The 14868-nt window shown below is 46.2% G+C and overlaps 1 protein-coding gene across 9 annotated transcripts in view; it reads left to right on the top strand.

Moving 5' to 3' along the window:
* The window catches only part of LOC101791127 (discoidin domain-containing receptor 2), a 58306-nt gene extending 43673 nt beyond the window's left edge, over window positions 1-14633 (top strand). For 8 of the 9 annotated variants that reach the window (XM_027471208.3, XM_027471210.3, XM_027471209.3 and 5 more), the window contains exons 9-17: window positions 332-424; window positions 925-1082; window positions 1325-1520; window positions 2737-2981; window positions 5750-5871; window positions 6242-6439; window positions 9139-9373; window positions 10764-10913; window positions 12150-14633. In XM_027471208.3, coding sequence (XP_027327009.1) covers window positions 332-424; window positions 925-1082; window positions 1325-1520; window positions 2737-2981; window positions 5750-5871; window positions 6242-6439; window positions 9139-9373; window positions 10764-10913; window positions 12150-12290 — 1538 coding nt within the window. In that variant the 3' untranslated portion in view covers window positions 12291-14633. Of the gene's footprint in view, window positions 1-331; window positions 425-924; window positions 1083-1324; window positions 1521-2736; window positions 2982-5749; window positions 5872-6241; window positions 6440-9138; window positions 9374-10763; window positions 10914-11766; window positions 11824-12149 lie in introns of those variants that run through there. The other variant, XM_072025121.1, reaches the window with a different exon arrangement.
* Window positions 14634-14868: the final 235 nt, after the last annotated feature.

Below are 14868 nucleotides of genomic sequence, written 5' to 3' on the forward strand. Positions count from 1 at the left end.
TGTTTAAATGAGAAGGAAGGTGGGAGGAAAAAAAAAAAAAGCTCTTGATTCAGTCCCCGCTGTCTGGCCAAGCTCAGGGAAGGATGCTGAATGTGCTGGCTGTTTGCTGTGGTCGGCAGGTGTGGGCTGCTCAGTGGAGACGCTGTGCAGCCTCCTGCAGGCACACTGGGAAGCTCGGAGGGAGCAGATAACTGCTCACGTTGCTCATGATCTGCTATGTGGGTCTCAGCCCAGTCCCACTTGGGAAGGCGGGGGTTATGGTCAGGATTACACAGATTGCTGGCAGAAGCAGAGATTTTGTTGGACTGACACCTCCACTTCCCTCCCACAGACATGGAGAGCGTAAATCCTATTTTGGTTACGGTAGCCACAAGCACAACAGATCTCCTGGAAACAGCACACAACGTTACCGAGGGCACCTGGGGTAAGGACTTCTGTCACTAAGGTCTCAAGTGTTGGGGGATTTCAAAGTAACACCCTAGCTAATGTAGTGTCTCCTTCTCTGGAGAACTGGGTATGGCCTGGTTATTGCCCTTGCACACAGGGCTGCATCTCACAGCCTCAGCTGTGTCTTCTGGCCCAGGCTGCCTCAGAGCAAGTGGGCCGAATGCGTACATGCAGCCAGTGAAACTCTGAGAGCTGCCTGCTTTAACATGGATCCATCCAAGGAATCAGTTCCAATGCTAAGAACAGTGTGTGGCTGCAGAAGTCCTCTGCACAATTCTTAGCTGTGAGCCTCCAAAGTGAGAATTTGTGATTAGAGCAAAAAGGGGGCAGAGCTGATGTTAATACTGAGGGAGCTGCCTAAGACCTCTTCTGTACTAGCCTATGGAAAGGGACATGGTCTCGTGGAAGTCAGCCAGCACGTGTAACAACCTGTGCTTTGTTGATGGCAGATTGTTCTTAATTCCTCTGTGTTTGCAGAAACCACGTCTTCTGTAACCAGCACCTGGATAGGAGAGAAGGCAGATGATTCCAATACCTCCATCCTCGTGGGCTGCCTTGTGGCTATTATTCTTCTGCTCCTGATGATTATAGTCATTATTCTTTGGAAGCAGTATGTTCAGAAAAGGTTGGAAAAGGTAATACAATGGGGCTACTTTGCAGGCACAAGTTTAGTTCTAAGTATTAACCCTAAAGAGCTCTGAATTATGTGGGAAGTACAGGGTTTTCCCTGCTCCATCTAGTAGCTAAATCTCTGTTCCCACAGCAGGGGAGGATGCAGGTCCTATCCAAGACATTACTGGAAATTGCTGCAGTTGCAGCCAGTACATTACTCAACAACTGAGCATCACCTCAGCAGTTTTTTCTCTTTTTTTGGAAGGCCCCACGCCGAATCCTGGAGGAAGATGCCACGGTTCGCCTCTCCTTCTATAGCTACACCATCGCCAACAACCAGACACAGATCCACCAGTCAAATCCCACCTATGAACGTGCTTTTCCACTGGATTTGGAATATCATCAACCAGCTACACTGCTCCATAAGCTTCCAGAGCTCTCCCAAAGTGCAGAGGATTCAGGTAATATAACCATCAGTCACCAGAAGTTAGATATTTATTCTTTTATTATTTCCCTCACCTGTGAGCATGTGCCAGTTTTCAGTGTCTGACTAATCTTCTCTGACTACAATGCAGTACTAACCCAGGGACCTAAGACAGTATTGTGAAGTTCTGAAACTTTTTAGTACATAACCTTGGTAGATGAAGCACCAGCCCCACTAGAGGGTGGTGGCCTTTTATTATTCTCTTTAAAGATTGTTTATACGTTAGCCAGGTCATCTTCTAGGAGCTGGTTTTGGCAAGTACAGCAGCAAGTCATCGTTTGTCTCAGCCCCTTGGCAGTGGAATCACTGCCTGCAGCACTCCCAGGCTGCCCAGACTGGCTGGTGGAAGAGGAGAAGGCCTTTAGCACCTCTCCCTGCAGCAAAGTCTTTGAAATTCCCATAGAAAAGCAGAGGCAAATGCAGCAGGGGGTTGTCAGTGGTGCACTGGCTTCCAGCCCCTGGGGAGCTTTTGGATGCACATAGAAGGGAACACGTCCAAGAGGCTTTTGTACTCTGTGATGGCACTGCTGATTAACGAGTGTAAGGGCAGTGCTGCATTCCTCAAGCACCAACAACATGCTAAGGTCCAGCATTATGCTACAGAAGGAGATTGATTTGGACTGAGTCAGGATGTGAATTTAAAGCAGAACGATAGTTCTGAGTATTACTGACCATACAGGGAGTTAATTATAAAGAGTTATCCCATGGTGTTTATGTGAATAAGCTGTAAGAGGCATAGGGTACCATGATAACAGAGCATGTAGAAAATGGAGACTTCAATCTCCAGAGAGGAATCTAGAGCAAACTTGATGTTGCAAGCAACATTCTGTACGTCAGGTAAGAGGAACAGATCAAATTTAGGATGAATCAGAAACAAGTAACCACTTCAGACTCATGCCTCCATGTCTGGGCAAGAATTTTAGCTCTCTGGATGGATCAGGGAACTGATTAATTCACTCACAACTCACAGGCATTTGTTCTGGAGTTGGAAGAAGTGCAGCTCGTCCTGGTTTAAGCCCTAGTTAAAACAAAGTGCAGTCTTCCATCTCAGTGCACGCTGGTGTAAGGTTAGCAGGTGTGCAGCTGGGCTTAGCTCCCAGAGGTCTGCAGGGTTCAGAGGAGTGGAGGCCAGGTTATACTGGTTTTAAGGCAGTGAGAGTGTCTGACTCCCCCTGTCTCTGTTTTTTCCTCAGTGTGCAGCGGGGACTATGCTGAGCCTGACCTGACCAAGTCTACTCCTCACCAAGGCTTTCAGAACAATGTTCCTCACTACGCTGAAACGGATATTGTCCACCTCCAAGGCGTGACAGGCAACAACATGTATGCAGTCCCAGCCCTCACCGTGGATTCACTCACCAAGAAGGACATCTCAGTAGGTGAATTCCCACGGCAGCAGCTACGACTCAAGGAGAAGCTGGGAGAAGGACAGTTTGGAGAGGTACAGCCATTCTCTTCCACGCTTTCTCTAACAGGAAGGAGTTGAGTGGCACAGCGAATCCTCTCAGCTGCCTCTCTGGCTCAGCTGCACACATAGGGACTGGGGGACCTGCATCCCAGTATTGTATTTAGTACTTGTCCTTGCTCTAGAGTCGTAGAATGGTTTGGGTAGGAAGGGACCTCTAAAGATCGTTGAGTTCCAACCCCCTGCCATGGGCAGGGACACCTTCCCCTAGACCAGGTGGCTCAGTTACGCTGATGTCCTTTAGGGTAGGCTTCAGAGAGCCCAGTTCTGCACCTCTGAGGCTGCTGCCCAGTGCCATGTGTGAGCCTTTCATAGCAGATGAGCTTTACAAACACGTGGCTGTTTGCTGCCTTTATCCCTATTTATGGCCCTACAAAAGAGGCCTGGGAGTGTGAGTTCAGACTGTTTCATGCTCTTCCATGGACACCTCAAACGTGTGATTAGTGTCAACTCTAGCAGTGATTCCAACCAAGGCAGACTCATCCTGGTTGTAAAAAGAGCTTTCACATTAACAGGTGGAGGTTCTGATAGGGCTCTGCACGTTGGCCCTGGCCAAGACAGACGTTGTCCAGGCATTGTGGTGACCTTGCATATTTTCTGACATCACTGCTTGCTCAAGTCCCAGTCTGTGTCAGAAGCCTCAGGCAGCATGATACATGCATCTGTCTCCTGCCAAGCTCTCTCTTTACTTCTTGGGCCTCTTTTGAGCTGTGAATGTCTTCCCCTCTCTTTTTCATCACTCCCTGCTTTGCATCCACACATTACTGAGCCAGATTTTCCCCTTGTTTGCTCTCTCTTCCTCTCTTTTATCCTCCCCAGCTTTTCCTCAAACACAACCTTAAAAATTCTGTTAGCTACATTTTGGCAAAGCACAGCCCTTTACTGACTGCTTTCTCATCTGTGGATGTCCATACTTTTCGTTCAATATTTTTTGTTCCTTCCTACTGACAGCGCACTTTCCCTGCCCCAGCCTCTCTCCTTGTCCCCCTCACTTCTTTCTGGATTAATCAGAGTACTGGAGAGGTGCTAACATCCTCAGTCTCTTCACCTGGCTGTTAGTGCAGCCCCTTTTGTGGTGTGAATCCTGCTGTCTTGGTTTGTACTCCAACATGAGTTGTTGTTTTTTTTTTCCTCACTGTTTTGCTTCTGGTTTTTCTTTTCTACTCATTCCTTTCCTTCTAATAACTGTCAAAGCTTTCTCCTCCTCCTCCTTTGTGTTGTTAAACGGCAGCAGACAGGCTCTCCATCCCCGTTTTCCTTGGAGTTTGATTCATGGCCTGTTTCCTTCCTTGCATCACGGGCTCTTTTCCTCATTTTTGTAAATATGCTGCATCACTGTGCTCCCTTCTCTGCTTCTCACCTTTGTAGTCTCACCAAACTGGTCCTATGCTCTGCTCCTCTGCTCTGGCTTAGCGTGCAATTTTGCTTCTAGCAACATGGCTCATTCATGCTTTTTTCACCTCTCACCCAGGGCTTCCATAACTTTCACAGCATTTTTTTCTGCTCCTATCTATCTACTTTCTGGACTCAGTGAGGCACTATGAGCACTTAAAATACAGGTCCTCACTACCTACCATGGCTCTTTCTTATTCCTGGCTTGTACAGCTGGTCTCTACTTGATGTTGTTGCTAGACTTTCAGAATTTAAGCAGAGTGAGTCTCATGACTGTACTTTCACCCCAGCAGATTTCATTCTCCATGTAACTGCAGCAGCCTTCTTGTACTTCTGTTTCTGAATTGTAGCTTTATCCATTTTCTGTGCTGTCTCCTCTTTCTCTTCACCATGTTTCTTGCATAAGTTCTTGATGCATTGTAAAATATATAAACAATATAACATACATAATGAGAGCTTAATTTTATATCACTTATGTTCACCTTTCTGCTAGCACATCTGGTCTGCTCCCCTCCTTCAGTCCTTTTTCCTATCCTGTGCACTCAGTCTGTTTTACCTACACAGCATTTCTTGCCCAGTTCTCTTAAATGTGCCTTCTGATAACTTCTTAAGCAAATGTTTTATTGCATCCCTTCCCCCACCTTCTCTTTTCTACAACCCTGGCAGTAATTTCATGTCTTTACTGTGTTTTTTTTAATGTGAAGAAACTTTGGATTCTGTGCTTTCCTAAGAGCATTCACCTCTTCACCTTTGAGTGCATTCACAGGTGAGGTGTTCACACCACACGCACACATGCACTACTCCCCTTTTTTCTGGAATTAAAGGGTTTTGGAAAGCTGTCTGTAATTTCTGGACGCTCCTCAGTTAAGTCTGAGCAGTGACTCAAGCCAGGCTAGGCTGCAGGACAATTCTGTACGTGTACAGCTGTTGTGTTGTGCTACATGCCAAGTGTGCTGCAGCCACGTAGTCTGCATGCACATGCATCATAACGCAGGCAGCTCCAGGCACAGGGGCCTTCCTGAATATCTCCAGTGTTTGCTGGGCAAATTGGACCCCCCAGTCATGTACTGAGCCGATGATCTGCATGTGTGGAGTAAATTCAATGCCATGGGGACCCATCAGGCTGCAATCCATGTCTCTTTCTACATTGTGGGCTACCTAGTGCACACACACAGTCTTGTTCAGGATTTTTGGCCAATCTATGGGTTATTTGTCATCAGAACGATGTCACTTCCATTAGATCATTCACTTGGTCATTCTACCAGCGCTGACCGAATTGATGACCTCAGTGTGTCGTTTTGCTCTGGCTTTCTGCGTGTGCCTGCTCTCATAGCTGCCATTGCTTTCTGCAGGTGCACCTCTGTGAAGCTGATGGCCTGCTGGAGTTCCTGGGGGTCTCTTCTTCAGAATTCACTCACCAGCCGGTTCTAGTAGCAGTGAAGATGCTAAGATCAGATGTCAACAAAACAGCCAGGTAAGTACATCCCAAATGCCAACCACCTGAGAAGGAAAGCAAATACTCCCCAGGCAACAGTTCCACATGGTTTAACACTATTGACTCTGTAAGAGAAAAGCCTCGGAGGGTGCTGAGTGTTTGTGTAAAGAACAGGATGTAAGCAGAGAGCTGACGGTAGGAACAGATGATGTCAAACTGAAATGCTGTATTAATCCTGTTTGTTGGGGAAGGGGTAGATGCTGCACAAAAGCCCAGAACCATCTCTCAAACTCACTGTATGCAGATGTGTAAAAGTCTCTGTGGTCAGGTACTTTCTTACATGCTGCTTTTGCTTTCTTTAAACCAAGGAATAGTTTAGGACTCAAACCTTCGTTTTCTATTTTACAAGAAATGATTTCCTGAAAGAGATCAAAATCATGTCACGGCTGAAGAACCCAAATATCATCCGGCTTCTGGGGGTGTGCGTGCGAGATGACCCACTGTGCATGATAACAGAGTACATGGAGAATGGAGACCTCAATCAGTTCCTGTCACAGAGGGAGATCTACAGTAAATTTGCAATTTCAAACAACATTCCCTGTGTCAGGTAAGAGGAGCTGCCCATACGTAGGACAAATTGGTGATACAGAGCTGCCAGTTCCTTGTGCTGTGCTTTCCAGGCAGCGACCTTCCAGCCTGGCCACTGCCACAGCACATACTGTGAGCACTAGTCCCACTTTGCGTGGGACATTGTTCTTGAGGCCTCCAGAGATGCATGTTCCTGTGAAGTGTCCCTGCCTGGGGGCTGTTCTGGTTACAGTGACCATCTGACATATGTTGTTTACTGATGTACCCATCTGTTTACATTAGTGGGCTCGCATCAAATATTTCATTAAGTGGCAAACCAGATGCATTGCAGCTAGAGTTTTGGGATGAAAATCAAGAATTTCTCTTAGACTTTTGAGATGTTTTGTACATTCTCTGGATGCCTAAAAATATTACATAAGGGAAGCTGAGTGTGGAGCTTCATTGAAGGAAAGATTTCATCAGCTGACAGAAGGAGAATATTTCACTGGCAAAGACAAACGTTTTCTGTCCGCAGTGGCACTTATCTCCCTCCTCCGTGGAAGGATTAAAGCTAACATGAAAACATCTCTACTATTGCAGAAATTTGTTCCTCACAGATGAGAGTTGCACATACAGCTATCACGTACTTGGCTTCATAAAAGAAAACTGACAAGAAATCACTGTATTGCTTAGCCTTTGGCATGTACGCCCACAAAGAAATAGATTTATTTACAGTTAAAGAGCTAGGCAGTTAGGCAGAGCAAGTTCTGTTGATGGACTGGACAGGAGATGTCTGTGTCTTACCATGTCTAGACAACACCCCTGCTTCTGCCAGTAGCTGGCAGTGGTTAGTGGTCCTGTCTGGGAATGTTAAACAGGCAACATATAGAGTCATGACACACCAGGAGCTGCTGTAGGATGGGAGAGGATTTACATCTGAGTTGACGCATGTTCCAGCTCTCTCCTGTCTCTTCCACACAGTTGAAAGAGCTTTCACCTCTAGACTTGGTTTCTCTTTTTTTTTTTTTTCCTGGCCATAGTTTCGGACTATCTTTTTTCTTCTCCTCCTCACCTTTCATCTGACTTCAGCACTGGCATTCATGGGGTTCTTCCTTGCTTTCCATTACTTGGCCCTACCCATAAGTTTTCCTTTCTCTTCCAGCTGCTCTTTCATCCTCTCCTTTTGTCCCTCCCAAGCAGATAGAGTTTCACGTTAAAGGAAGCCTGTGTGGCTGGCTCAGATGTCTGTCTGTGTAGGAGTTAGTTACTGATACTGAAATGAATCCCCATGCCAAAGAGTGCAGCTTGTCTCTCTGCCAGTTCCTAGGGGTGTCTGGTTGATGTGGCAAGGTCCAGCTGTCCATACAGCTCCTCGGTGTTTGAAATGCATCTCCCACTGCCTCTCTGGCTATGTAGGAAGTCATGAAGATAAGTCTGCTGAGAAGTGTCTGCTCCTCTGTATGCAGAGCTGCTTGCTCTGGGCACTGGGAGCCAGAAGAGAGCTGCTGACAAGACCTGCCAGGATGCAGAGGGGATGGGGTGGACTGGGCATCTTGCATTGGAAGAGGAGCATCACCAAGCAGGGAGACAAAGCGGCAGCTGATCAGGGGGAAGGGAGAAGGTAGGGCCTGGAGGCTAAGCCCCCTCTGAAGCAGAAAGCCAATAGCCAGGTTAACAAGGCAAAAGTGAGCACCAGAGTTCCTTCTCTGGGGACGTGATGGGTCCATGCAGATCAGAAGCACTGAGCTGATGATGGGACGGGGCTGAGAGTCACCTGGCTGGGCTGTGGTGGTCACCGTGCTGGAAGGCTGGGAGGGAAGTCGTGCCCAGACCCTCTGGCCAGTGCTGTGTCAGGGGAGAGGGGCTGCCCCTGGAGCTTTGTAGCAGCAGCTTAGCTGTTGGTTAGAACAGGTAGATTGGATATGTTATCATTAGATAGGTTGTTATAATTTAGATAAAATGATAAAGCTTCTGTCATTGCCATGAGACCACCGAGTATGGCTTTTTTTTCTTGAGCTTTACAGAGAAATACTGACTGAACAGTTTGTTAGATTTGTTTTGACAAGTGCTTGTTTATATGAAGTGTTTGAGCATGCACAGTGGGAAAAGCTGGGCATCACAAAATAATGGTGTGTGAAGAATGCTGAAAGTCAGGTGGTCCAAATTCTGTCCGTGTATTGTGCAACTTTATTAAAACTATCTTAATTTTGGTAATGGGAAAATTGAAATTTTAACAAGTGGATAATACATCAGTTCACATAGTTATATTAAACATAAAAACTAAGCTCTCTTAAATGTTATGTCACATGCTTACTGATACAAGTATGTGATAATGATGGTTTGAAATACTAAACTCGGCAGTTTTTAAGACCTGAAATTCTGAGATTGTACAGCTTCATTTTTCCTGTCTTTCTATGAAAAGTTGGTGTTTTGTTGCATGATCTCTTTGAAAATCTTGATATTAATGCTTGATATTAAATACCTAAGGGATTTCAAATCCTAAGGGCCCTGAATTTCAGGGACAGGTTGTCTGTTCTTGCTTCTGCAGCTCAGGAACTTGGCCTAGCCTGGCAGGTTGGGATGTTAGTGCCCTAGACAGTTTATTTTCGCTGTTAGGGCAAAAAATAAAACGTCAGGTCACTGTAGTACATCAAATGCAAGGTAAAGCAGTAAGAAAAGCCAAGTAAGAGTTGAGTGCCAAGAAATGTACTGACTTTGTTTTGTCATCTTTCCATGCAGCTACTCTAACCTGCTGTACATGGCCACCCAGATTGCCTCTGGAATGAAATATTTAGCATCTCTGAACTTCGTGCACAGAGACCTGGCAACTCGCAACTGCCTGGTGGGAAACAACTACACCATCAAGATCGCAGACTTTGGCATGAGCAGGAATCTTTACAGTGGGGATTACTACCGTATCCAGGGCAGAGCAGTACTGCCGATACGTTGGATGGCCTGGGAAAGCATCCTCCTGGTAGGCACTACACAAAACCATTCTGTCTCCCTTCCTCTGGTTCTCACTGTACCCCTGAATTTGTGACATGTATGTGTAACGGCCTTTACAGCTACAGATGGCCTCTGGTGAGTTGTCTGTTGGGTTTTGTTGGACATACCTAAATCTAATAGCCTGGAAAAGGAGGGTGCCCTTGCAAATTAGGCACATCTGGAGCCTAATTTGTGTTCTGTTTCTGACATTCAGGATTCCTGCTGGAGTCATAAGCAACTCGCCTTTCTGAGCTTGCTTCCCCAGCTGTGAAGCCTGGAGGGGCAGGAACAAAATTTGACGAGCATCAAGTGCCAAGTCTGGGCTTGAGGTTGAGGTTTTGTTTTGAGTTTAAGGGTCCTGCTGGCTCCCCTCAGGAGACTGTTCAGCAACCCAAACACGCCCAATCCAGAGGCGATTCCTAGTATTCATCCCAATATTTCTTTCTCAAACAAGTCATTAGGTCATGTAGTTATACTTCCTTACAATTTTTCTATGTACTTGGAGGGGGTATTGTAATTATGGCTGCCATAAAGGCTGATGGGCCTAAACTTTTTTTTTTTTTTTAAGTTCACCCTCTTTTCATGGTTACAGCTTCATCTAGACTATAAATCACTCCTCTCCTTTCTTGTGTGAATATCTTCCAAACCTTTGCAGCCTACCAGGGTTGCCAGATAAGCCTGGACAATCCGGGTCTGGGCTGTTTTCTGACAAAACAGGCCCTCCAGCCCCCGATTGTTGTGTGTTATTTTGTGAGCAATCTTTAGCTTCTTTTTCCTTCAAAAACATATTGTTCCAAACACATCCAGTTTGGGCACATTTTTTTAAAGACAGAAAACAGGGCAGAGAGCTGACTGTCACCAACTTTTACATGTACAAAGATCAAAATTATCCTGGCCTTCCTCTAAGAGCCTGCTTCAGCTCTGCTTTCACCCCTAGGGCTTTGCTCCTTGTTCAAAGGTTTTTCTGTACTGCACTGCTGTGCTTTGGGTGGAGGTAGGCAGCAGCTCTCCACCCTGCTGCCACAGCCTACAGCATTGTGCTACTGCTGGAGGCAAATGCAGACTTCCTCAAGAGGGACGGTAAGTTGCTAACTTCCTCTGAGACTTGCCCCCTGTTTCAAGAGGTTTGCCCCAGTGAAAACTGCACCTTATTAGGTGCCGTGGGTCCACAGAGACATGGTGCTCCTGCCCTGCAAAGCAGCAATGTCGTGCTTTGGTCCCTTTGTGAATTGCTCAGAGCAGGTCACCTGCTCTGCTGTCTTTATGGAGAGCGTTTTCCCAGGTGTGAATCCTCGTGTTTAGAGAGAGCAGACTGAAATAGCCTTTGCTAAACATGCATTGTGGGCAAACCAGGCTTACAACATCCTTTCTGTTCACAGGGCAAGTTCACCACTGCCAGTGATGTCTGGGCATTTGGGGTCACGCTCTGGGAGATGTTCATACTGTGTAAGGAGCAACCTTACAGCCTCCTCTCAGATGAGCAAGTCATCGAGAACACGGGAGAGTTCTTCCGGAGCCAGGGAAGGCAGGTAAGAAAGCAAATGTGACTTCTTCCTCCACTTGACCTTGATTGCATCCAAACTGATCTCCTTGAGACCCTTCTGCTGGCCTTACATTATCTGCAAAAGTCCCTGCTTCTGTTACTCCTCTTTTCAAATGTGTCCCACCTCTCTTGCCCTTCGTCCAGGCTCATTGGACTGGCTTTCCTCTCTTGGAGTCCCACTGGAAGAGCCTCCTGGCCTGTCCAGTGCTTCTTCCGTGTTATAAGCCACTTCTGCTTCAATCTGCCTTTGCACTGTCCTCCTTAGCTTTTCTGGGCTGTCCTACGCAAACCTTTTGCTTTGTCAGTTTTTTCTGCCCTTAGTGTTTCCTCTGAAAGACAAGGAAGCACTCACTGAGGTGGGGAAGGAGGAATTGTTAGCACCCAGGGGTTAGATACTCCCTGTGATATCTCCATCTATGCTGAGGAGCTTTTGGCCATCCCTAGTTGCTGAAAGGCTTTTCTGTCTCATTATCCTCTGTTGCTCCAGGCAGGAGTGTACAGTCCACTGTTCTTGCCTTCGTACCCTTTAACAGAAATATCAGTGATGACGGTAAATAGAGCATGACAATCCAGCCCACTGATGATTGCTGTACCCCAAGAGTGGACATCTATTTGTTTGCTGTTCTCCCCAGATTGACATTTAGTATCAAATAAATTAAAGGATTAAGGGAAATAAAAAAAAAAAATGCAAAGTTTTATTCATTGTCTCCCAGATACTAATGATCTAGTGAAGAGTCTAAAAGATCAGTGTATAGAAATGAGAGGAAAGGAAAAAAAAAAATGCCAACCTGTGCTGTAGATAAGCTCTAAAAGGTGTTTTTTCTGTCTCTGCTAACAAGCTGTCACGATGCTTAGAAAGCCTCATGTGTTGTCTACGGTGAGTGAAAGTATTTGGATTTTATCGTGGTAAATTTAGTTTTGGTTTGTGTTTTTCTGTCTCTTGGAACACAAGTCTCTGAAGCATTCATGTTTCCTGTGGGACAAAGGACTGTTTTATGACCGGCTCATCAAACAAGTTGGCAAAGTGTCTGCAGTGCCATCTGAGGTGGTGTCGCAGCTCCGTGCAGGCTTCACTGCCAGATTCACGCTTAATGGATTTCAAACATTGCATGACTGCTGTGTCTTGTAACGCCTAGACCGAAGCTGTCCTGTGGTTTTCGTTTAGTCAAGGTTTGATTCTTTTAAGGAACAAACACTGAACTTGCTGTATTCTTTTTTTCAGATCTATCTCTCCCAGACTCCTCTGTGCCCTAACCCTGTGTTTGACCTGATGCTGAAATGCTGGAGCAGGGATATAAAAGATCGTCCCACTTTTGACATGATTCACCACTTCCTGCTAGAACAAATGGAATCAAACATTTGACTCCAGAAAAAGAGACAAACTGTTGAGAACAGAGTGACTCTGGTGTCTCTTTGCCTGTACCTCACAGGAAGATGGTCAGGCCACCTTGCTCTCCTCCCTTGACTGTACCGTATTTAATTGAGACGTCCATGGCAGCTGCTCGTTCTATTGGCCATGGTCTGACGCGCAGGACCAGAGGATCTCATTTGGTTGAAAAATCATCTCCTCTTCTGAATCATTTCCTGGGAATACTGTGAGAGGGGTTTTGTTAGATACCCACACGCCTTTGGGAAAGACGAATGAATAAAACTTTACAAGGGACTTGGAGCTCTCTCCTGGTTGGAACAGAAAGGCGCCAGCCTGAGTGAGAGCCACAATTCAAGAACGGATTTGTAGGAGTAAAGACTTCAGTCTTCTAAAACTATTCCATTAAATCAAATGGAAGTGTTGTGCACATTAGCAAGTGTTTCTGTAGGCTCTTGCTAGAGATAATATGTATAGTAAGAAACTAGAACTGACTAGAGCTAGGAAATGGTTTAACAGACTTGAGAACTGACGGAGCTGGATTTAGCAACCCTTTGGAAGTAATGCTACCAGGGTCTACGGAGGATGCTGATAGAGTCCAAGATCATGTTCTTTTTTCCTGTGGTTGTTAAGCACTGCTTTTGTTATATATGTGCATTTTCCCCACACTGGATTTTTTTTTTCTAGAAAAAAGAAAATTAAAAAAATGAATGTTAAAGGTCATAGGAAGGTCACTACAGTAGATCTTCTCTTGACCTGCAAATTAAGGCTAGGGTAGGGAGTTTGTATTGAAAAGTAGCTGATACTGTACTACTGTCACTACGTAGATTTATTAGCCTAATGAACTTGTAGCCACAATGGACTGATGTGCAATTAATCCTGTATAAGTACCCATTAATATGAGATCTCTAAGTCGATGCTGTTAAGTGTGCAGGGGGAACTTAGATTTGGTGAAAGCGAATGGCTGAGAGCAGCCCCCGCTATGTCACTCGTCATAGCTCACGTGAGAGGAAAAGGAACAGGGCACGTGCCATCGCCGGCACGCACCTGCGCACACACTCGCATTTATTTCTAGCATCTGCAGTCCCTCTTCAGGTCTGCAGCAGGTTTAGCGCTGTCAGCCAGGCAGATGCACTTCGGCCCAGGCTCTGTTACTGCTGTGATCAAATCTGGCATCAGGGTGGGACTGCCACATCCCGCCAGTTCTGATCAGGGTGGCTTTGCGTCTGATTTTGGATGCTTCCTGTACAACACGAGACAACTTGCTCCTTGAACCAGGGTTGTCTTTTTGTTTGTTGTGTCACAAATGGCTCGTTCTCTGGAGTATTTTATAGGGCTCTGAAATACCCTTGGAGTGGGTCAGAGAATTCAGCTTGTTTCTACAGTACATCCATTGTGGATTTATCAGGTGCCTGGGGAATACTCTGCTATTCCCTTTGTAACTGTTTAGCAAGATATTACGGACCAAACCGAGTATTTCATAAGCTGGGAGGTTAAAGTTCAGCACTTTTTGTTTTGTTTCTTTGTTTCTTATTTTTCCAAACAGCATCCAGTATAACATGTATTTCCAGTAAAGGTTGTAAAGATAATTCCTATCTTGGCCAGCAGCATAGTGTTCACTGTGCTACGAGCTACATCGTGTCTGTGCTACGAGCTCTGTAAGTGGACACCGCTGACGGAGGGAATGCCAAAACAGCTCTAATAAGAGGATAATTATGGCTGTTACGTTGAAAGAGAAAACCTGTCCCTGCGTTGGCAGACGCCAGGACTGAGTGTGCTGTGTCTGCTCCCCAGGCAGAACAAAGCTGGTCCTGAAGCTTCCCAGCTGCCCCCAGTTGTCCTGCTGCAGGTCGCTGTGGGAGTCCCCGGACTGTGTGTAGGCATCGCGGTCTGGGCTGGTCCTCTGAGCAGCCTTCCCGTGATGGAGCACGAGGCATCTCACGCCCTGCGAGGGCTGCACGGGCTCGGGTGGCTCTCACCACAAAGCAGGTGTTTGCCCCCTTCGACCGAGGGGCTCTGGGTGAGCTGCTGTTGCCACACGTGTGTGCTGTAAGTGCCTGGTGTGGGGACAGGAGTCAAAGCTGTTGTGGTCATGTATGCAGCCATGCGTTGGTGTTATTGCTGGAGAGTTTCCATCCTGTCCTGGAAAACAGAGCCGAGTAATACACAGCCGTGTGCGTGACCTCCTGTGTTTTGGAGTTCAGAGGTTCCAGAACGCTGTAATGTCACCTGGGTGGGCTTTGTCCTTCTGTTATGTCAGGACGTGCTGTTCCTCCACTGACATACTGACATACGAAGTTTCTCTCATATCAATAAATTCTAATGATAACCTTGACAAAAGTGAATTTCTGCTTTTTTTTTTTTTTTAATATTTTGCCTAGGTCTAGGTGTCTGCACTGAGGACAGATATTTTGGTGTGACTGTTCAATAACTTTGGTAAGTGTGTGACCCCAGGTCTGGAAGAAGCAGCCAGTGCAATGCAGCTGCTGCTCCAAAAGGAGTGGACTTTGGAGGAACTTTCTGAAGGCACTGACAGGGTGACCTGAGCCCCAGGGAGCCGAGACAGCCAGTGGGA

The sequence above is a fragment of the Anas platyrhynchos genome, chromosome 18, assembly GCF_047663525.1.
Source record: "Anas platyrhynchos isolate ZD024472 breed Pekin duck chromosome 18, IASCAAS_PekinDuck_T2T, whole genome shotgun sequence".
NCBI classification, from domain to species: domain Eukaryota; kingdom Metazoa; phylum Chordata; class Aves; order Anseriformes; family Anatidae; genus Anas; species Anas platyrhynchos.